At 34.0% G+C, this 25,641-nt stretch overlaps 1 protein-coding gene across 1 annotated transcript in view; it reads right to left on the bottom strand.

Annotated features, from left to right (window-relative positions):
- Positions 1 to 25,641, bottom strand: part of LOC145673419 (trafficking protein particle complex subunit 13) — a 62,042-nt gene that overhangs the window by 17,619 nt on the left and 18,782 nt on the right. The window contains exons 5-10 of the mRNA XM_081743108.1: positions 24,422 to 24,539; positions 12,403 to 12,499; positions 6,907 to 7,130; positions 5,294 to 5,394; positions 3,574 to 3,727; positions 591 to 742 (exon numbers count right to left, since the gene is read on the bottom strand). Coding sequence (XP_081599234.1) covers positions 644 to 742; positions 3,574 to 3,727; positions 5,294 to 5,394; positions 6,907 to 7,130; positions 12,403 to 12,499; positions 24,422 to 24,539 — 793 coding nt within the window. The 3' untranslated portion in view covers positions 591 to 643. The remainder of the gene's footprint in view (positions 1 to 590; positions 743 to 3,573; positions 3,728 to 5,293; positions 5,395 to 6,906; positions 7,131 to 12,402; positions 12,500 to 24,421; positions 24,540 to 25,641) is intronic.

Below are 25,641 nucleotides of genomic sequence, written 5' to 3'. Positions count from 1 at the left end.
GGAGGGGATATAAATAAATAAGTACAAATAAGAACGGAAACAACGAAGAAATAAAAACGTAGATTAATGGCGCGAAAGTCTTTTACTATCCTGATTAATATTTAAAAAAATAAAAATAAAGTGTAATTCTTCACATCGTATAGTACGGATAACAAAGTTAATGGCTGGTGTACAAAGAATACAAATTGGGTTTTTCGAAAGTAAAGTTTTTAGAAAAATATATGCCGCAAAAAGAGACGACCGAACGAGTGAATTTACTAGAATGTTGAAGGAAAATAATACGAAACGAGTTTTCAGTTTAACGTCCCGCGATTATGCCCTTTAGGCTAAGGAAGTCGGGTGATTAAAGCAAGTCATAATGAGGGAATAATTGGTGGAATGATAATGTAGAAGGTAACGGGACTAATCTGAGAAAACCCACGGACACAATATTATTCACCACAAACTTACTTGGCCGGGGATTGATCCAGACCTCACGCACCAGAAGTAAGCGCTCTACTATTGAGCTACCATGTCTTCTAGAATGTGGCAAAAAATGGGAGTAGGGTACAGAGTAAATATAATGGAGTAAATATATATATATTACTTACTTGTGCTTTATTATAATTCCCAGCGAAGTTACAAATAATGGCAAGAATTCTATTCAATCCGACGCCCTTCGGATGACAAAAACTTGAGCTAAATCATCGTAGTCATATGTTCTCTTTAAAAATACATCTGTTAATCGAATTCCTGAGATATTCTGTAAATAGTAAGAGATACAATTACACCAGAAAATAAACTTAGTTTATCCTTAAATTATAATTAATAGAAGCACAGTTTGATTTTTAGTAACATATTAGACAAGATTTAAGACATAAGACATGCTAGTTTTTCTTCGTAATAATAATAATAATAAAGTATATAGATGGTCTAGCAAACTTACGTAGTCTACCATAAACACAACCATCATATCTTCCATGGGTTCCTATTTTAAATGTACTCTACCAAATACCTACTACAAGTCTTAGATAATTAAGTCATAATTATATATTATAAACAGGACTCCGTAAAGGTAACGGGAGCTAAGGTTTCGATATTACCCTTAAGCGTGCGTTCTTTAACATTTCTCAATTTCTTAGACACACAATATTTATTCATATAATCAGTAAATCTCATCATACAATAATAATCCTTTTTTCGGTATGTGGTACTTGCGATCACATTTACTACCATTATACCTTTGAACGATTAACTCATTTCTTTTTAGCTTTCATATACGAGGGTTATCGGAAAAGTCATGGCACTACTTGTTCTCACGGAAATGGGAACGAAGAGGAAAATCCTGACATATGGAAATGAAAGGTTAGTACATATGTAAAGGTTACAAGTAGGGAGTTGGATGAACAAATATATCCCCATCATGTTATAGTACGAGGAAAATGAGTACAACAGGCTTTCCAATGCTTATATATATATATATATATATATATATATATATATATATATATATATATATATATATATATATAGGAAATTTCGTAAAGCTGTGAAAAAGGAACATTCCAATTATTCAACAGGTAGAAATAAAAATCACATGGAAATTATATCAATTGTTATATGAACATACATTCTAGTTTAAATATATAACTAAATGGGTAATTATCTCGTTGCAAAATTTTATACGAGTTTTTTTTTTTTTAGTGTTCTCGTACGTAGCTCACCAGTATTAAGCAACGACCATAAGGAAAGTGTAAAAGGATCTGCATAAGAAAATCAGTAAACATCTGCAGCTGACGCTTTTAAGGTAACATATTCTACAATTACATATTCTACAATTACATATTCTTCAGTTAGTGCAGAAAGTATTGATACATCTAAATAAATTATTTATAAGTCTTTAAAATTACTACTCCATAGAACTTTCTAATGAATATGACGAAACTAGTTTATTTTTAGGTAGATTTTGTAAGTATATGAATACATTTTGCGCTAACTGTATATTGTTTAGTGTAATTATCTTTAGACAATAAGCAGGAAAGGGCGAAACATAGAAGAGTCTCCATTCAATCACCCCACTGTGGAGACAAAAGGCCCTCCAACCACCCACACCTTTGTTTCCTTCTGTTATTTTCACAAATGGAAGTAGCAATGCCACAAAAATATAGGAAGTTTCGTTAAAATGTAGGAAATATAGGAGTTTATATAAAGAGACGCAAATATATAGGAAATATAGGAGCATTGGAAAGCCTAGTACAACGAATCGTTCGTTTCATAGGTATTTTACCTCGAATTACAACATTACAAAGGATTGTTAACCACAATTACAATGATGCGTAAAGCTCAGAAGGCATCTAGAATCCTTCGAAGTAGTTCCCAGCGAATCCAATAGATGGTAGGATCATGACGCCACAATAGCAGCGTATATGCAGAATCTTATCGCGTAATGGCGATGAGAAGCACTCGAGTATCCATCATATTCGCCAGACTTATCATCTTAGTATTTCGACCTTATAGAAACACTGAAGGACCCATTGCGTGGAACACGCTTTCGAGCACGTGAAGACATTGCCACAGTAGTGAGCCGTGAAACCAGAAAATTCACTCATGATGAGGCCACGGGGTATTCGGCGCCTTGAACATAGCTGGCAGTGTGTAGTAGATTCTTTTGGAGACTGATACATGTTTCTGGGCTTTTCATCCAACTTTCTTCATATAACATTTACACATGTACTAACTTTCCATTTGCATATTTCAGAACTTCTTGCTTCGTTCCGCAACCAAAGCAAAAGAAAATAGTTGCTACGACTTTTGGGATACTCCTTTTATATATGAGTCAGCCAAACAGATAGTTGCAATGTTTGAGAAAACAAAACAGGAGCAAACTTTTACAATACTTTTCTTTCAACACAAAAGTTCCGTACAAACGCAACTTTTCGACGTAATCACCTCCTTTATTTAAAAATTTGTCAAGGCGTGGTACAAGTTTTTATATGCCTTCTTCGAAGAATTCTCCTGCAACGTCCAATTCCATTATCAAATTACGATATTTTCACCTCATCATTCGAGTGGTATCATTGGTTTCAAAGTTCTTATTTCATTGGACAAAAAACATGGAAATCACAAGGTGCAAGATCTGGGTTATAAGGAGGGTGATCCCATACTTCCCATTGAAACTTCAGCAAAAGATCTTATCAGCAAAACTTCTTATTATTATTCTTGTTAATATCTGTACGTAGGTTCTGAATCATGCTGCACCACCTAGCGACAGCTTGACGCAATATTGAATTTTCACCATATACGTCGTGAACCTGCCAATGAATTTCTATGCAGTTATACCATTTTTAGTCATAAAAAAAGAATCAATGCACGCACTTCCAATTTGGACGCTACCTGCAGCTTTCGAGACATGTTCACAACTAATTGGCACAAATCACAACTGCACAAAAATTTAAAGCCTCTACGTCACGAGTTGCAAATAAATGTCTGCACTATTGCCACCATGTTTCAACAAGACATCCTTGTGCCAAAAGGTTTTAATGAAGTGTGCAACTAACTTTTTCACTGACCCACGTTTATCTGATGAGGTTTTACCTGGAGTCCTGAAGCCATTGGTACTACTTTCAAAGGAAGCTCGATAACAGTGCCTGGCTCTAACTTCCCAAGTTCTCTGCCGGATATTCCACTCCACGCAAGCCCTGAAGAACAGCTTGCCTCCAATCCTAGGATTAAGTCCATGGACCGCTCGCTGGAAATGCAACAACAAATCGCATATCATAAGATACATTGTTAAAAATAACCAGATGGTAATATTTTGTTAAAAAAGACCGTTCTTTTACCCCAAGCATCCGGCAAAATATATTCCTGCTAACTATTTCGGAGCTCTCGCCTTCGTACCAGAAAAAGACTAGATGCTACATAAATCATATACTGTACACCTAGGTAGAATTCCCTCCTTATCCACCTTATAAATAGAATATGGTGGAATAAACTTGAAAGATAGTAAGTTTTTCCTCCTCTCCCCCCCAAAAAACTGCTGATAATTATCGTTCCTGTTCATTCAGAAATAACATACTTAATTACTGTTTTTCGGTAACTGCTATAACTGAAAATTGATAACACTAAACTTATACGTAGAAAAAACTGTCATTGGAGTGATATTACACACTCCAATGTTTTGTATATTTCTTTTCAAAGTGAAGAACAAGTGAAGAATAGCAGGTGATTGATCTCCCTGTTAAAAAAAAAACAAATCTAAAACCGAACATAATACAGTTAATCAAAACGCTTTATTTTATTTAAAAATGCTAAGCTCAAATACATGCAAATCGAAATAGAGAAAAATAAAAGTTTATTTATTTATTTGTTATTGATTTCGTAGATGTCTTAGATTCATAATCATATGTCCCCATTTTTTGTCTAAGGTCTCTTTATCCAGATTCAGGGAAGTTTTTTGGTTCTCATTAAAAAAAAAAAAAAAATGATTCGAAAATATTTCTGTCAATTTGTGATACGTGTTTGTGTAAAATCCTCACATTCGCAATGTTATGGTATGTCTATTCATGAGTCTAGATCAGTAGTTTCCAACCCTTCCCCTGTGGCGACATCCTAATGGTACACACAAGTTTATACGACACCTATTCACAGATATTAAATAAAAGACGAATTAGAGACCCGGGTTCGATTCCCGACGGGAGCTCATGTAGTATGAATAATTAAACAAGAGTACTTAGAGAAAAATGTATTGATGAACTGGACGAGCGGGCTTACGATTCATGAACTGTGGAACGCAGTTGCCGGAAAAATAGAAAAGAAAAAAGAACTAAAAGAGTAAAGAACACTACAGATGAGCAGGTGTCCAAATTCAGAAAAGGTATGCGAATTATTGGGGAAAGTATGTGACAACCACCTAATAAAAAATTTAAGTTTTATACGGATAGATGGAAAAAGTTAAAGGAAAATTTGATTGATTCTGGGAAGAGTAAATGTGTCCTTCTTTCACTTTTTGTGTATATTCAAGTTGTTATTCTTGGATTTATCTTTCATAATGTCTGATGAAGGCGATTAATATTAATATATTTTTGGTACTTTGGTCGATGTGAAATAATGGAAATGAAATTTGAAAGACTAATTGGAAAAGAACAAAAAACATGTGTCACTTTCCACCGTTTAGCTCCACTCTCTCTATGAGACGAAAAAAAATCCTAATTGATCACTCTACGTATATGTACATATTCATTTTTGTACCAATGCCCCCATAAAACAATCATTGTACTTTGTAACACAAACTATCTATTGTCAATTCAATACCTACCATGTATTCGTTACTTTACAAACGAAAGTAAAAGGCTCTTCCAAGTACACCAGATTCGGCAACTCCTGTATAGAAAGTCTGATATCTCCATAATCTGGAGCCTGAAACAAAGAAAGAAAAATAAAAATAAATACATAAATAAAATAAAAATTTCCTGTTTTTCAAATAATCAAAAATCAACTATGTTAGAATAATAAAATAATTTACCGGTTAAAGCATTGCTTTAGCATAAATATTGACACCAGAGTAAAGAAACATATCAGATATTAAAAAAAAAAAAAGTTTCAGGATTGTCTAAACACCTAAGTGAAACCAACCACTTTATACAGGAAGTAAAACGTTTTACACAGGATATTGTAAGAAAAATATGTCTACAAATTTTATTCTATGAGCATTAAGGATCCAAAATTAAACTTGAACAAAGGCAGATGGACAAACAATGGGTTTTTGTGATACAAGGTATTAAATACAAAAATTCTTAACGTTATAGTAATCATACAAAGACTGATCCGTTTTCATCCAAACAATTTGCAGATAATGACACCTGACAAATCGAGTTTTACAGTGCAATACGCACACATGTATCAGTCTCTCAGCGGTTGAGCAGCAGAGTGAATGTGCTCTAGCAGGCAAAACGCTGCTCAAAATAATCACTTTTGGGAAGGTCACGTTTTGAGTCTTCCATACAAGCTTTCAACATTTTCCGCATAATACAACAGTGTTAGAACAATGGCTTTGAGGGTAGGACGGGCTACTGTTAGTGTTATGAATTAAAGTTATGCACAAAAGCCTCCTTCACGATTTACATCACTAACGAAAACTTAATTTAATCTACTCTGAGTTGAGAATTCCTACATTGTGTGGAAATGCAATCATTTTAAATGAAAACATTATGGAATTATATTATTTTTATTGTTTCTTACATATACCTACTGTCTTTAATTTTACATTACTGTTACTATTTGAAAGTTCGCATTGTGCATAAGGGAGCAGTCACATCACGAAAGATGCCAACCTGCGTGCAAAGGGTTTGGTAAACTTCAATTTCACGGAGACTTCTAAACATAAACGGTGACGTAGTTGGAATTTCAAAGTTTATGATTTTTTTTTTTTTTTTTTTTTTTTGCTGAATATGTGCATGGAGTAACAGATATTACTACTCATTTTTTGGGGGGAGGGGAAGGTGACCCTGTTTATTTGAAATTTACCAGTAAAACCCATAAGTACAACGCAGAGAAGTGTTACTAAGGAAGGTTCCAGAGAGAACAGAAATTATATAATATAAACTACATTTTAATTTCGAATTGAGATGAGTATAACAACTTATTTCACTGTTAGATGTACGTTATATGGAAATTTTAAATTAGTACTGCAATAAAGAGACACTGAGTTTCATATGAGACTGAATAGTTCCTACATATCACAAAAACACAATTGGTAATGCTAAGAATCCTTATACATTACTCCGTTTGATTAAATGCCCGTTTATAGTTATATACATATTGATAATCTATTTCCCTAAATGGGATGAAGCTTTTAGAATATTGCTGCACACATAAAAACACAATTTAAGTTTACAATGAAAATGTAATAATAATTAAGACACAACTTACCATTCTCTGAAGCTGACTAGTTTGTAAGCGCCCCCTCTCGCCAAGATTCGATCTCCACACAATATCCAGCTTCCCTATATTTGTTGCGCCGCTGAGAAGACGAACATCTGAACACAAACTGGGCTGTGGAGCTAAACAATATAGGAACTGTCGACTGGCTTGAGGTTGTAGTACATTTACTTGGCCAAATACCGACGAATCTCCTGCGCTATTTAATGATGTTACTAGAACATAAAATAAAATTACATTTTCAAATCTTTGCTGGTAAAATAATAAACATTGATTTCTTTGTATATGAATAATAATAATAGTTACATCAATATAATGTAGGTGTCTTACGAAAATCTTCTATCCAGAAATGACGTTCTTTTCTAAAGAGGGACGCTGTGGCTCAGTAGAAGCCCCGGATTCTATCATAAGCCATATGGAGTGCACCGGGTCCGTGAATTTCCTTTCCGGTTCACCAGTTTCCTCACTCACTCTCATCCCACCAATTCTTTCAATTTCTTTCACTTACGTTTCTCATTCACCTCTAGCCTAAAGAGCATAATCATCAAACGACATATTAAAGATTTTATTTAATTTAACTTTCTTAGAAGAAAATTTAAGACGAGAAACTGCAGACCTGCTTCTACTATAAAATGAAAATAATAATAATCATAATAATAATAATAATAATAATAATAATAATAATAATAATAATAATAATAATAATAATAATAATAATAATAATAATAAAATACAGGCCTCCACACTAAACTATCTCGCTTCAATTTCTGAAACTAAATCATCTTATGGTGGAGTTATTACTAAACGAATAAAATTGTGTTTTCGAAAAACCGTTCCAAGTGAACTCCTTTTTGTGGACTTTTTCATAAGAACGAGTTATTAATGAAATATTTGTTTATGAGATATCAAGAAAATAGCATGAGTCGTATTCAAACAAATTTAATGGGGGGGGGGGGGAGGAAGAAAGAACAAAGTAAATATTTTCGTGGGAAGTGACTTACGTTAACATAGGGTTATTACTGCAATATGAACAAAATCGCCTTGATTGTTTTTGAAAAAAATCGCCCGACAAAGCATCGAAAATAAATTACTCGTTGGGAATATTTATAAAAAAATTTACGTCACAGTATAGTTTCATTAATAAAATATTATTTATGAAATAAGGACAAAATCGCAGGAGTCGTTTTTGAGAAAATCGTCCAAAAAAATCAGCTCCCAAGAATGAACTACACTTCTGAATTCTTCGTAGGAAAACAACTTATAATATATCATGGGGTTGTTAATAAAATATTGATTTATGAAAGATGAACGAAGTGGTTACAGTCATTTTCGAGAAAAGCACAAATTTTGATTTTCATCCTCGAGTAACTACCCTTATAGAATAGAATAGAATATTTTATTGTTGTTAAGGTTTACAAGAAATAGACAACGTCCAATTCGTATATAAATGTAATTTAGGTTATTCATGAGTAATAATCAATCATAATATACAAAATTCGGTGATGGTTAACGTATAACAAAATATAGTAAATTATATAATAATAATAATAATAATAATAATAATAATAATAATAATAATAATAATAATAATAATAATAATAATAACGATAAAAATTACAACACAGTTTCTATACATTCAACGATCTTTTCAATGGTATAAAATGAGTTCGAAATTTTACAATTTTACAACTTTTTTTTTTAATGCTTTTAACGGCAAGTCTACATGGAGATTGTTAGCTTATTAAGTCCTACAATCAAATAACTGTTTTTTTTTTTTTTTTTAGTTTTTATTAATCTACTAAAGAGTACATCAATTTTCTTACACCATCTAGTTTCATATGTATGTACTTCCCCTTAGTGTCATATTTATAAAGTTTTGCTTTGGGTAAAGCAGCTCTTGATAAAGTACTATTCTTATCTGAAGTTTCATAAACAACGGTTTACAGTATTCTTTGTCAGATGCTCCACCAATATATATTGTTTTCTTTTTTTTTAACCATTAGAATATCATGAACGTGACTACTATTACCCAAAACAAAATCTCATATCCAATTGTACTATGAAAAATGCAAAACATGAATTTCTCATATTTTCATGAGGAACTGTGTTATTTAAGACTTCTTAATAGGCAGAGTACTCCGAAGAGTTTTGTACATATATATTTGACATATTGTTTCCATGTCAGTTGGCTGTCTAAATATATACACCAAGAAATTTAACCTCAGTACTTTCATATTTTTCATTATCTTTAAAATGGTTAAGGCTAAATGCTACTTCTTTTATTTTGTTTGTCTTGATTTAATACAAAACCGTTTGTTTTAAACCATGTTGCTACTTTCAGCTTTTTATACACTTTTTCAAAACTTGCATTCGTTCGTATTTAGTAGTGCAGTATCATCTGCATATAGAACTGCTACAGTATTGGTTTTAAGAGGTAAATCGTTCATCATTATTAGAAACAATAGACAACCCAAAACGGGACCTTGCATTACCCCATTTTTACTTCCAAGATATTTGAATGTATGTTGTTAATATTAACTACCCGTTTACGCTCTTCTAAATATGATTTTATAAAATTTAAACTATTGTTATGGAAACCATAATGCTTAATTTATTGCGTAAGATATAATGATCAATTGCTTTACTTAAATCGCAGAATCGCTAAAGCAGAATCCTCCTTTTCGAAAACTTCATATACTTTATTTATTAGCGACTCAACTGCTTTAATAGTGGATATTCCAGGTTTAAATCCATATTGAGCCTACAGAAGTAATGTTATGTCAAATATTCATATACTTGATTTTTCCACAATGGTTTCTAGGTAATTAAAAAAAGGTAACATATATTGGACTATAGTTTGGCGGACACTAACGATCAGCCTTTTTGTACACAGGAATGATTTTTAGCTGTTTAAGTGCAGTAGGAAAGATTGCTTAAAGAAAACATTTATTAAAGCATATTGAAAGACGTTTAGCAATATGACTGATAATAGCCTTAATTAAGTTATTAGATATGTCAAATATATCCCTACTGTCTGATGTTTTAAATTTTTTAACTGCTTCTATGACACCACCAGGTCTAACTTGGTTAATAATGAAAGTCGTACTAAAAGGACTATGCTTACTAATATACTGGTTCATATTAACATTAGTGTTCCCATTTCTTCTTTTCATCTTCTCTACAGAAGTAACAAAATAAGTATTTAGAGTATCAAGACAGAACATAACAGCATTATTACGAGCCGAATTATCCTTTTTTTGGGGAAGGGGGGAATTACTTCGTTAATTATTTACTGTGTAGTTTTGCATTTGTGTGATGAAGTTTCGATACAATTTTCATTACATTTTGCTTTCGTTACATTTATGGTAGTTTATTTATTTATTTATTTATTTATTTTTTTATTCCTTTCAGTCTTATATCTATCTTTCAATTCCCTAGTCTTATGTGCTTATGTATATTATATTACTGGATTATTTTAGCTTTCATAGCAGAAGGTTCGGGAGTATACCAAGTCCTATTATTTAACAGGATATGCTCTTTGTTGAATTACACCTGACCATCTTTTCTGGTACATATATTTGATATATTTGAAAACAGTTTAAAAACCTAGCTAAAAAGAGATCAAACATATCATTGGCATTTAAATTATCATACTTAAATAAACGAATCCCAATTCATATACGATAATGATTGAATAAAGTTATGCAGGTTACTTTTTGTAGTGGATTCAGTTGTAATTAGTTTGGAGGTAGTGGAATCAAATTTACAGTGCCCCATATTTATAACTATTGTTATGGGAACTAACACGGCATAGTGATCTGAAAAGTGGAAATTTACTTACATTGCTGGTTACATTTCCTGCTTTTGTGTTTGTGAATATGTTATCTAAGCATGCTGTGCCTCTGGTCGGTTTCTATGATTTACCACCTGAAGATCATATTGTCAAAGCTGATTTAGTACTCATATACAGTTATTTTCTCGGTAGTAACATCAAAATGTGCGTTTACATCACCTCCTATACGCACCTTATAATTATTCCTGTTTTCTAGAAACATCAATAACTGCTCCAGCTTTTCTATAAAAATATTTGGTGATTTATAAATGGATATAATTATTAACTTGTACTGAGCTAGAAAAATTGCAATTGTTTTAGTGTTAAGAGAAGTTCTATCAAGTTGGCGGAATTCAATGTGACTATTCACATAGATGGCAAAACCACCGCGTGTGTATTTACTTCTACTATAGCTATGTTCCACAACAAAATCACTTACATCATTGTACTGGAGTTTCATGATTGTACTCCAATGTTCACTCAGACAGAAAATATTTATATCATCTTCGGAAACATAGATCGAGTTCAAGACCCCCGAGAAGGTTGGAATATAGAGGAAAATGAATTCATAAAGAAAAGCAGCACTGAAGTAGGTTTAGTTTTATATATTAAAATGTACAGTATAGCACCTCTTAGAAATTATATTTTTCTCTGTAGCTGAGATAATTAGAGATGCCACGAAGTCGAACGTATAATCACAGAGATAGTGGAGATTATTGTTTTAATTTATGAGAATAATGTGGGCAGTGTACGAGTAATGCAAAATGCAACAATATGTCGATAAAAGGTCGAGAAAAGATTTGCAACAATATGTTATGATTCTCAAGGGTGGGATGTAAGAGAAGAGTAATTTTTTCTAATAATAAATTTAAATCCAATAGCTTTCGTAAGTAAATACATACGAAGATGTACTAATCTTGAACTCGACTTAAATATTTATTTTATGAATTTAATTGTATTCGTTTCGATGAGTTCTTGTCATAATCGGTTCACGACTGTCACATTGGTTGACCCTCATAATGGTAATTTTTTTCGGTCCTTAGAAAAAAAAAAGACACTATTATACTTCGTTATTTAGAAACAGAATATCAAACAAAACAACACCCACTTTGCAACGTAATTTTCCAAATTTTTCTAAAGATGTTTTATTGTGCAAACAGTTCTTGAAATTACTAAACAAGCTGACAAGATGCATAGTTAGTAATGAAATACTAATCTATGTATACGATTAAAATAATAAAATGGGTGCTTAAGTGGAATTTACGTTAGTATTTCTTTATTAAATATCTATTCTATGAGTTTATTTAGTAATTTACAGAGGAAGATGTTAAACAAGAAAATGACAGGAAAATGACCATAAGGAAGAGATGGGGTAGAAAATGGTGTAGAAATAAGGGGAATACGATTAGAAAAGGTTCATGATAAAATTAAAAAAAAAAAAAAAAAAAAAATGGTGAAGTGAAAGAAGTCGCTGGACATCCTATATATGTTACAATCTGGATTTGATGATGATGATGTGATTATATTGCACAAAAATAAGTGATATTTAGGTAATAACCTCATCAAATTTCAGTATGTAAAAGACAATCAAACTATTAATTGCGCCCAATGGATGACTACAGTTCAACGATATAAGAAAGCTTTCAAGTACATACCAGTAAATAGATTTGATGACTCCAACGAGACTTTCTCCAAGCAAATTGGCCCAGATGTTATGTTTTGAACTTGTGCTTCTAGATATACTTCATCAGACTGTGGTAGAAATAGGTTTTATTAATTATTATATTAATGGATAATCAAAACATTAGCTCTTTCATACTTAAAAGATATACTCTACATCCTACCTTTCACTTATACTGGAAATGAACAACGTATAAAATATATGAAGTGTATCCCAACAGAAATAAAAATTGATTTTGAAAAAATATTTTTATTACCAATAGGTCCAAATGCCCTCAATATTCTTCAAGGTGGAATGATTGATCATCAAAGCAGTAGTCACAGTGTTGCTACCACTGCTCGTAGCAGCGTATGAGGTTTTGATCTTGCAGAGTATGCGTCGTACCTGCTTGGACCTTTGCAATTGTCCTAAAACAATTCCTTTCAGGTCGATCTTGAGCTTCTGGTATACGAATAAGTTGCTCCAAATCAAGTCTGAATTGTAAGATGGATGGTGAATCACTGCTACATGTTTTTGTATGTTCAAATCTTAAGTAATGATACGATACATATCTGATTTTTTTTTATGTCTACGATATCTGCGATTATCCTCAAACTCAAACGACGATTAGAGCTCCACATAGACTTCACTCTGGCATCATTTTCGGGAGTTTTCCACGTTACTGGGTGCCTGAAATGTTATTTTTCTCCGGGTCTTCTCTCCGTATTCGAACGTTTTATGCCATATCTACAGGAATTTTCGACTAAGTCTCGTTCCATAGGTTTGTATCAACATTGCAAGCGTGTTAGTAGCGGAATTATTCAGCTTACCGCAAAATTTTCTCTCATTATCGCAGCTCCAAACTGTGCTGCATTTTCCAGCACAATGTTAAACGCGAAACCGATTAGTACTAAAATGAAGATTTACGGGACAACTGCACACCTTATTCCTTTGGCACAAACAGTAGGGATAATTTACAAAGAACAATATGGTAATAGGGAGAAGAGGCAATATAAAGTTTGTAGAGGCATGTAATGTCATTTATTTTCAAAGGCAAAGAAAATACACCAGAGATATCCCTAGGTCCGCAGTTAATACCAAGCTTTAGGAATGACGAAATACAGTTTAGGAGGTAGCGGCGGCTACGGTTACTAGATAGAACTAAAGGATAGCCCGAAGACCAGTCGCATTTGTGTGTTTGAGGACGCAAATTTGAAGAAGCTGAAGATTTTTGCATATTTAGTATGTTGCCACCATTACTTCTAACACGTCTAACCATAAACTACAGCACTACTACAGTAAAACCTCCCTTAACGGACACCTCTATAATACGGACAGATTTTTTTGTCCCGGCAAAAATATATGTTCTCTTACGGAACAAAACCCTCCCTTTTACGGACACTCTCAGATACGGACGCGGACAGTTCTTTTTTCCAAACGTTTCAATAACCTTTTCATAACGGACAGGAATTATTCTCGGTTATGTTATATATTACAGGAGCCAGAAAAGTCTTTTCCCCACAAGTGTATCTATCATGAGTCGAGATGTGGTGAACCATTACACAGAAAAAGCTTTAAGCTGAACTTGAAATTATTCTTTTTTTTTTTTCTGCTCGCAATAACTGCTTTCTGGTGGAAATCCTAGACCTTCAATAAGCAATAACAGTCATGCAGGGTCAGTAGTATGGCCAGAATTCTATGCGATAGATCTTCCTTTCCTTAACAAATTCAGTCCTTTTACCTCCGAACTTTGCATCTTTCCCAACAATTTCGTAGATAACATTGTTTATTTTACAATAACAATTCCAATGAGTAATGTTTCCTCTCTTACTTTTTTTTTTTTTTAAAGCAACATTTTTCTTTTACTTATGATACTGGAACAAGTCTACGTTGGAGTTTTTCCGGCTTCCTTTTTCACTTTTTCTAAGAGGATATTCTTTGTGATTGGGGCTGGATCAATAAACACATACACTCCCAATAACTTGCTTTTTCATCCATTCCGCCAACGCAGATACTGCGCCAGTACACAAACACACAGCCTCTCTCTCTCACACACACACGCGTTAATTCAGCAACCGTACTGACGATTCTGAGAGGATATTTGCTAATGAGTTTTATTACCTTTGTAGAGGGAAAGGCATGCCTTCTGCGCTAAACAAAAGAGTTTAGCCGGTTAGTTGGTTCCTAACGCATCTTATGAGAAGGTTATGACGATTTGAAATAAATGAAAAACGCTTTCCCTCCCGCTTTCCTCTCCCATGTATCTTTTGCAGTATACGAATATATTAACACATCTTCCAGCAATAATATTATTTAACAGAAATGAATTTCTCCACCCCTCCCAGTAAGTCAAATACATACTAAATAGAATATTTTCATATTGAATTTTACGTATTTATGCTCATAGATAATGTATTGTATAATGCATACAATTACCGTTGTGAGAAATTAAATTTCTGTAACCTCTCTGTAACGGACACCTCTCAGTAACGGACAAAAATTCATGTCCCATTGGTGTCCGTTATTCAGAGGTTTCACTGTACTAACTAAACATATAATGTGCTGAACTAAATTACATATAAAAGAAATAATGGCCTAACTGCTATTTACACATGGAAAAAAGATAAATGAGTTCAGATAAACAATAAAGTGGCCTGACACCTTATTACCCTCTAGCTATTTTTGAGAAATATATAAATTACGTATTGGCTTTTCAATGTGTCACGCACATTTCAAACTGGCTTAGTTCTTGCTCAACAGAGAGAAGTAAATTCTAACCAGGATTTCTGTAGTCTTGTGGATTGTCAAAGCTTACACGAAGTTTTTCAGTGAGCCGAATGCACGAGACGACTCAATACACAATCTGAATTTAAAATAAAACCTATCGTATACATTTATCAGAATTTCCGTGGCATATCAGACGGAAAACTTTTTTCCCTTACTTTTCTTTTTTAATTTATGCCAACACGGATTTCCATTAGAAAGGAAATATACTTCAATTTATTTTATTAATATATATGCAGGAGGACAGAACTTATATGCCACATCTACTAGGTGTTACTGGAAGTTGTAACATCCGAAAACATATTAACTTTCAACAATATATATATATATATATGATATTGTTAACATTATGTATAAGCTCTTCCCACACTTTTTTTTACGTAATTTAACGTTCTTTTTTCATGTTTTAAAAGTGTATTCTAAACCTCAAATATCTCAAGTGTATGCTCAAGTAACTACTAAAACGAGCATTCATTACAGCAAGCCCACAATACATTACGTGCTACTTTTTATATAAAGCACCTTACTCAAACTTAACATGACATTCTTTCTATAATGATATAAATCTAACGGATCTGTTGTTTCAGTATAATTTTTATTCGTTTCCGTATCTCAACGCGGATAACAGAAAACCTCTTTTCTTACTAAAAAGATGAAATAAAAAAGTGTTTTTTTACGTAGATACAGACGTATATCGTCTTGTTTAGCAATTGCTACTTGGGAAGTATCCGCGTGGTAGATTGGATATTCCGGCATCACACAATTTGCTCTAACATGTTCCATAGTAGTGCCAGTAACAAACTGGGAACGACGATTAATCCAATTTGCCGCAAAGAAAACAGAAGACGACAAAATTATCTACGCCTGGCGAATGGTACTTTTCGCGATTCCTATTAACTTTCTTTAATTGTGTTCTCTTCGATGTAAAACATGCAACAAGCACGCTCGAAGTCTATACACGAACTTCAGCAGGTCGTTAGTCCAGCATCGTTTATGCTTCGCCCCAAACTATTATGTAAATCGAACTCAACTGTTTCATGCACTAGATCAGTGGTGGGTCAACTTTTTTACAACGAAAAAAACTTTAGGCGTCAAATATAGTTTTATTAAAAGCAGAACTGGTACATTTTACAAAATCCTTATAATAGTTAAGTCCTATTAATGACTGAAGTTTCTCAATATCTGGTACGAACTGGGATGCACTGATTCTCAAATGTGAAGTGAAATGCTCATTTGTCAGCCTGTTTTTGATACAACTTTTACGAAGTAACTCAATTTTTTTTTTTTTTTTTTTTATTCGCCACATTAAAGATCACGTCGTGGGACGAACAGAACCTTTCAGGGAACCGCATCTGGCTAGTGGGTCATAGTCTGCCCATCACAGCACTATATAACAGCATTTGAGGTGCAAAATTGAGCTGACAATTGAAGTTAGCCACTATTACAGTAGTCTGTATAGTATATTTATTACGAAATATATATACATTGGAACCTTCGTGCTATTCAATGTAAACATTATTTTGTGAGCCATTGTTCTTCGCCGATTTTGCAACTACCAATAACGCATGTATGTGCTTTTAGTCAGTTGGCTGGTAGGATTGGAATTTAACATCCATTTCAGCACCGAGAGTATACGAGACGTGGATCTATAGGGTTGTACGCGCCTCATGAAGCAAACTGGCTAGTGTTTTATGTGGGAACTATCTCTACTGAATCGCCCGTGCAGATGTTTAATGCAAATTTCAATCGTAACCAAGATTTTTTTTTTTCTGATTAGGGTTACTACTCTTGAAAGACATAATTAATCACACAAATACCTTTATTCATGGACCTCGTAAATGATGTCAGTTATATAGTGCAAAATTTGAACATGATTTGTAATATATCATATATTCACTTATACAGGGTGTTATAAAAATTTGACACAATATTTTGAAATTTGATTCCTCACATCAAAATAAGAAAAAAAAAGTTCATATGGACGTGTGGTCGGAAGTGCATAGTGTTGTAATTATAGGTTGCCGAAAACGTGAAAAATGAACTTTAAAGGCCCATAGTTCCACTACTATAGAACCAATCGTAGTCGGGTCAAGATATCACTGGGGAACTAGTATGTGAACTATCCAAATATCCATCTTTCGGAACCTCCGGTACTTGCGTAATCATTTTGAGAGAGGCTGTTTGGAAGTACTTGATCACTCTGCACCTCCTTCTCTAAAAATTGGTATGAAAGTACTGAAGTACTTAAACATGGATATTTGGATAGTTCACAACTAGTTCCTCAGTGATGACTTGACTCGACTACGATAGGTTCCATAGTAGTGCAGGGTGTCTACTAAAATTCCACAATGAAATTTCGTGACTTTTTCGTGACCTTTTCTTTACCAAATCATAAAATTTCCTAACAGTTTCAAGAGCGAATTTGGGTGCGAATTAGGCCGAATTTTCATCCATGCGATACGAACGTACTTTGCTTGCGATTTGGTAGCGTCTAAAGTTGACCATAGACATTTTTGGTGGTGAATTTTGATGTTTTATAGAACAAAATTTTCCAATCTGTACTTACATTTGCACAGATAAAAAAATCGTGAGCCAAAAGCTAAATTTCGTGACTTTTATGACCGTTTTCTGATTTCGTGACATTCGTGACCGGTAGACACCCTGTAGTGGAGCTACGAACTTGTTCCATTTTTTTTGGCCCCCTATAACTCCGAAATTATCCAATTTTAAGCACAGCTCCATTTGAATTTTTATATTTTATTTTTATGAGGCATCTGTTCCCAAAATATCGTGACACATTTTCGTAACACCCTGTATATCGATTGATATATTTTTTAAAGTGGCATGAGGAACAAAAATAACGGCAAAAACAGAAAAATGATAATACTTGTATATATTACATTGTATTACGCATAATTATACTCTAAAAGCTAAAAAAAATAACTTTAAGAAAACAAGAAAGTTCCAAAACTTACAAGAAGATCCTGGCATGCACCATGCAGAGCATCGGCAAGGTCATGCAAGTTTTAGGAAAAAAAGAAACAAAATACTAAATGAGACAAAAACAGCGTGCTTAAAAACTGCAATAAATTACTGCTAGCTTCTCTGTACAGGGTCCAACAGATTACTCACTCAGATTCCAAAGATAAAAATCAAATGCTATTATTCCTTCAAATTTGAGAGTGTTATCGTGGCTAAGCGGTTAGCGTACGCGCCTTTGGCGTGGGAGACCCGAGTCCAATTGCCGGCGGGAGCTCATGTGGTTCGGTTTCCACATTAATCAGTAGGTCCCGTCTCATATAGCCTCGCTGCTGAAAGGGAAGTTAAACTCAAAATTAACTCCTTCAAATTAGAATTTGAGTTTTGCGTCCTTATGCAACATTCGGATTATGAAGGACGGGTCTTACTTTTAAAGTGGGTTCTGAACCACGACCGTAGCTTAAAACTGGTGAACTTGGTGGGTGCACACACCATCAATAAAAAGTCAATCCTCACAATCCCACCACACTATCTCGTCTTCAAGAAAGATGGATTGAAAGACTCTATCAGTATCTCCAAACGTTCCTTTAACGATAACATGTTTACTTCTTCCCCGACCATCTCTGATTTCTTCAATCAAGCGCTATTTGAATATAATGTAGCATAAAGTACTAAATATATATGATTTTAAAATTAATCCATAACAGAGTTCTTTCATCGATTCTTCCATGTAATATCAAATTCTTCCGTTCAGACATAGACTGACGCTAATATTTACGAATAATTGCTATATAGTGACGACATTCTGGATCGTGCTAGTAGTTTGTTTTCTACACATATTTTTTGTTTCGTTTTTTTTTTTTTTTTTTTTTTTTTTTTTTTTTTTTTTTTAAGGGATAAGTGTCACATGATCTCCGTCAAATCTCAAGGTAAGGCTTTTGCACACACTTATTTCTGCACAGTTGACTTCCGGACTCAATGGAAATCTGGTAATATTACAATAGCCAGTTTTGGGAGTTCGAAACAATTTACACATAAAAGTTCACGTTTAAGATCCTCGCTCTTAAGAGCGTGGCTTGGTTTACTTCTTAGAATTTGTGCATATATTCACTTTAAGTCATCAAATTTCGCAAAGAATTTCTTTTATTTTGTCTCAATGAAGCATTCATTTTCGGAGGGCGAGGTTAAGGAGTTTGGTTTACCAAAACTTCTCTCTATACATTTACCACGTTCGTCCGGTCGGGAGACAAAAAATCTGAAGAACTATGTACACTCATGTCCAAAATTATTGTTGCATGTCTATAAATATGTTGTTGTAGGAATATAATTTGATAACGAATTCGACCGGTATTTCTTATTATGTTAGTATGTGTATAATCGGCAAAGACATGTATGTGGCAAATTTCATGTCAAAAGAGCGGTAAATAAGAACAATAAAACGAAAATAAAACTTTCTTGTCCATTTAGCAACATTTTGTTTTACTCATTCTAATTTTCATATTTATAATTCTTTTCCTATGAAATTTACCACAAATATACATTTCCCGATTATACACATAGTATCAGTATTAAAAGTACTGCAAAATCATTATCAACTTATATTCTTACAAGAAGACAGTTATAGATATGCGACAATCATTTTGGACATGAGTGTACTTGGTAGATCACCACCAATTTTGGCCATGATGTAGGGGATTAAAAGTCAGGAATTGAATTCTCTGATGGAGATGACCCATCCACCAGAAGTGGTGAACATCAACTGTTCTCCCTTTAACACTGATCATTCATTATAAAGCAAAAACAGTGATGCATAGCGAGAAGCGGTTTCCTGAAATTGATTGACTAAGTGTTTCAAGAATACATTTCATCTTCAACTGCCTACTGAAACCAGAGGTGACAGAAATCCACAACAACTTTCGGTTTTAATATTAATCTACATAGAACAAAATTGATACAAAACAACAAGAAGAGTTTCTTGCTTTCTTTTTAATCGTTTAGCGTTCAATAATACGTATCATCATCTCTCTTGACCCTCTATTCAAATTGGGAGTAACAGAAGTCAACCACTTCTATTTCTAACATTCATCGCTATAGAGTAAAAATGGTAATATAGCAAAAAGTGGTATTCTGTAATCAATTAAGCGTCTCAAGAATATATTCCCTCTCCACTCTTATCTTACTAACACTGGAAGTGGCAGAAATCTAATATCACTTCTGGTTTGAATACTGAGAAAATATCACGTCATACGAACCAAACTTCTTCACGTGGTGTACAAGAACACTGCCTTTTCTTTTCTTTTTCTTTTTGGAAAGGGGGGGGGGGTATTGGCGGATAAGTTCTGCTATGAGATGACAAATGTAAAAGTCAAGCAGATAAATATACATATTGAAAGTTGTTGACTGAGTCAGACATGCAATACATGTGTGCAACAGGCATCTTTCTCTAGGACTTCTCAAGGACTAACTATGTACGATGCTATTTATCTTTGAAATCGGAGTGAATATTCTGTCGTACCATGCATTTCAGGCTAAGGAGCAAGAATACATATTCTAATAAATATAACCAAATATCTCAAAATGCTACTTTACAGTGCAAAATATTGAAGCAGGAAAGCTCAAAAGTAACCTTTACAAAAATACTATGTTATAAAGTACTTATTTTATTACATTATTATTATTTTATTAAATCCTTGCATTTAAGAGGATATGTGCGTAAATTATTTGATTAATACGTACCCAACGCTTTAGAAGTCTATTTCCAAATCCCTGTGATCTACATGCTTAAAAGTTGTTAGTATCAGAAAGAGAAAAACCGTATCCAAACCGTATGTTATACCCTCCCTAATCTAAGCTAGTAAAGAAAACCATCCATTGACAATAACAAACGTACTTTCGGAATTTTATCATAATCTTCACGCCTGCTTTCTTCCAAAAATATTTAATTAAAAATTTATAAATATTGGAATGCAGTCGAAGTACCATCTCTTTATTCAACCTAGTTCCAAAAACGGATTGTGAGCATAATTGATATTGGAATCAGTAACAATGAACTACAATAACAAGAATAATGACAAAGGAGATGGAAAGAAATCGGGCACGGCCTATCCTTAAAAGGTATAATCCCAGCATTCGCCTATTCAAAATGAGAGAACTGAAAACAACTATGATGGTGACCAAGAACCGGTTTCAAATGTGGCATCTCCCCCTATTGCGCAGGAAGAACGCAAAAGACAGAGAGAGCCTAAGCTTGCTCGGTGACGCAACGCATCTCGCAACAATGAGAAAAAATAAATGACGATATGTAAAGGTGGGCCATTTATTTCGTAACCTTTAAACTCATAGATTAAAAGATGCTGAAATTTTGCATGGTAAAATATTGAGAAAGAGACGAGAGCTCGACAAACTCTGCAGTACTACAAGAATGACATTGTTACTAACCCAACAGAAAGTTATATATTTTTCAGATAGCAATACGACAGATTATTACATACAGTGAAATCCCAATATAACGCTATTACTGGGAGACATGCTTTACCCCTGCGATATATTGGATTGGATTGTAGAAATGACAAATATCGATCTCGGACGTGGAGGAAAACATTCATGCATTAATCAATTACAATCTCATACAGAAACATAAACTGCAGTATTTTTAAAAATTACTAGTTACGCTGCTAATTTTAGTACTGTAATGGATTTCAATCTACATTACACTAACGTAATTTTGTTATTAAAGTTATTTCCATATCCTCTTGCTTTGGAATGCAGTGGTATCAGCCAACTAAGGTATGGTGAAAGGAAGTACAACGGAAAAACTGTACTTACTTCACAATCGTTCCCTGCACTAGGATTACTGTTTTAACCGAACTTTCAAAAGTAAAAGTTTTATTTAAAAGACTATAGTAATTTTTATCGGAGGGCACACTTTTCCCCGCTTTACATCCGAATCCGCTGAATTTCGAACCGCCGAAAACTAACACCATACTCAATGTTGCGAACTAAGGGAACATCCAAATTCAGGAGGCTTTTATAGCCGTAACAACGTTAAGTAGACAAACAAGAAGTATCCTAGTAATGTTTACAGTAATCATGAATTGACGTATTTAAAATAATTAGGAATAAAATTACAAGCAATTTAAACTTTAAGGACTTAATGCCTTTACAGAAATTTCATATTTCAAATCGGAGATACGGAAAACATGGGTAGAAACTGCTTACAATTACATATTTTTCGGAAGTTTAAAATGACTGTTACTTTACTTCCCTTTTCTTTGCCTCTATAACATTATAACAATAGTCTTTGGCTGTTAACGAAAGTCAAATTTTAAATAGTTCGCAACTCTATTCCTATTAATTCAAAACGTGTCATATCATGATCACACATTGCCCGGTTCGTCCCATTTGCGTTCTTACTGTTGTAGACGCCTTCAGAATTTGGATGTTTGTGATACTGCAACATCCTTAGTTTACAATACTGAATAATAATTATAATGCCATAAGTTTTCGTTTACCAAGTTTTAAATGTGTAATAATCTGATGTTGTGCCATTCGAAAAATTACAACTTGATGTTGAGTTTGCAACTTTGTTGGTCTGATGGTATCGTAGAGTATGTCAAACGATTCCCTTCTGCTGATATTGCTTTTTACAAAATTTCAGCGTTTTTTGCTTGCTGATTTCACGGATATTTCAAGATAAATGGTCTACACTACATAAAGTGATATATATCAGATAAGTCTAAAAACTCGTGAGCCTTTTGCGTACGAGATGATGTTAGTATCCCAAATCTCAGGATATGAGTCGCAGCGCGTCAGACCAAACGTCATTTGACAGCTGACAGTTGAAGCTAGTACATGTGCGAAAAGAGTCCTGGAATTTTAAGAACCAGTATCAGACGAACGTATTGGGCCGTGAAAATGAGCGAACTTTCCATAAAACTGTGCTGCATTTTGCAATTTTATTTCGATAAAGAACCAAATGCTACGCAGACCCGTCAAAGAAATTTGTGCTGTTTTTTGGGCAAGGTATGTTATTAAAAGCAACAGCCAAGAAATGGTTCGGTCGCTCTTATTCTAGTACTTTCGATATCCAAGAAGCCCTTCGCAGTGGGCAACCAATCACAGAAAAAAATAAAGATAATATACCAAAAATTGAACAAGACTGGCATGTGAGTAGTTATGACATCCCCAAAGGCCTAATATTTATTAATAAACAGTTTGGAAAAAGCTATGTAAAAAAAAAAAAAAAAAAAAAAAAAAAAAAAAAAAAAAAAAAAAAAAACCCTCGACATTTGGGTGCTACTATTACATGCTCTGACTCGACATTCATTCGCTCGAATTTCTATCTGCGAATCTAATGAAACGTAACGAACTCGAACCATTTCTGAAGCAGTTGATTACGACTGATAAAAAGTGGATAACCTATTACAAAAATATTCGAAAAAAGATGATTGTAGAAGCGAAGAGAAGCTCCATAGGCCGTGGCAAAGCACACTGACGCTCAAGAAGGTGATGTTGTGCATTTGGTGGAGTTGGAAGGGCGTCATACATCACGAGTTGCTGCCACCGGGCAGAATGATACACTAGGACCTGCACAGTCGACAATTAGCGCGAATGGACTTGACAATTTAGAAGAAACAACCGAAACTGGCAACAGAAAGGATGTCGTATACCACGCTGACACGCTAGATCGCATACATTTTTAACGACTCATCAGGAATTGCCAGAACTTGTCTGGGAGTTTTTATTGCACCCGCCATATAGTCCGAACCTAGCACATCAGACTATTATTTGTTCGCGTCTCTGCAAAACTTCCTGAATGGCGTAGAGTTAATTTTAAAAGAGGCCTGTGAAACCATGTGTCACAATTTTTGGACTTGAAATTACAGAAGTATTTTAGCGACAGAATTTAGTGTTGCCACAAAAAAAATGGCAGAAGTTTATGGAACAAAACGGTGCATACGTGGTTTCACAATGTTATTTCCAAATCAAAAATGTCTTCTCCATTTTGACTACCAAAGGCTGAATACTTTTTAGACAATATAAACCACTTCTGATATATAAACCACTCTTGATATATATATTTTTAATAAACGTACGGTATTACTTTATGGATATATACTTGGAATATTTCTGTTCTAAAATAAAACTGAAAATACCAAAAGAAATGAGAAACAGTCATCTCGACATGAACTATCATTCAATTATTAATTGCAGACAATATCTAAGGGTTAGTTATGTTTTAAGCTACTTACCTCTGCATTGTAAAACTTAGTCTTCACATCTAATGGTTTCAGAACTTGGAATTTAAAAAATTTACGGAATGATAACCGGCTTCTATTTGGTGCTGTGTAGCTCACTTCACACACAAGACTGTAAAGAAAGACGATGGAATCACATATATTTTTACACGGAAATTCCTAATACATGTTAACCTAATACTATATATATAATGTGTTTTTATAGTAGAAGTAGTATTTTTTTTAATGCACCGAGGCAAAGAAAGATGGTAACGAATTAAATAGTGAAAATGAAAGGAAACGGGAAAAACTCGAGAAAGATAAAGCCACCACAAAGCCCACTTGGCGGGACGTTTGAATGGATGACGAGGACGTAGTAATAGAAATAATCATCCAATGGTAGCCTAAACTTGGCTTGGATTGGATGGCTGGAGTTTAGCCACCCCTTTCAGCATCAATGCTATATGAGACATGGACCTACAATTTTATGTGGAATTAGAACAACCGTAGTATGTTCAAATTCCTTAGCTCCTCTACCAGGAATCGAACCCGAGACCGCATGAATGAAAGGCGCTCGTTTTCAACTTGACATGAATCTGGAAAGCTTATATACTGATATATATTATTAAACTTCCAAACTATACTATGCATAAATGTCGGAGGTCTTATAGAACGGCTTTGTCCGTCCGTCTGTCGCCAGGTATCAGATAAAAACGGTAAGATATATTGAGATATGGTTTTTCGCAATTGATTCAGCCTCCTAAGGATAGATTCCATCTTCTCCGTTAACTCTCTATTCAAGCCGGAAGTGGTTCAAATTAGTCATTTCCGGTTTTAAGGTTTATAGCCATAAAACAAAAACGATGACAAATAACGACCGTCAAGTAGTTTTTTTCAAACGATTCAGCGTCTAAACTCATCATACCATGACTATCTACATTAGTGTACCACAACCGGAAGTGGTTCAAGTTTACTATTACTCCTAGTTTCAGCGTTTATCGCGATAGAACGAAAATGGTAGAGAGAGAAACAAATAACGAGAAACGATTCAGCATCTCAAGACGACATCTCACGAGTATCCACAACAATACCGAAATCGGAAGTGCTTTCAATTTATTACTGCTCCCGCCAAGTGAACTTTGTGGTGGACAAACACCGTGTGCATGGGTTTTCTCGGGGTTCTCCCGTTTCCTCCCACTTTTTCATTCCACTATTTCATTCATTATTCATCATCA

Source organism: Thermobia domestica, chromosome 16 (genome assembly GCF_964235325.1).
Source record: "Thermobia domestica chromosome 16, izTheDome1.hap1.1, whole genome shotgun sequence".
NCBI lineage: Eukaryota > Metazoa > Arthropoda > Insecta > Zygentoma > Lepismatidae > Thermobia > Thermobia domestica.
This window is presented reverse-complemented; position numbering and strand designations above follow the sequence as displayed.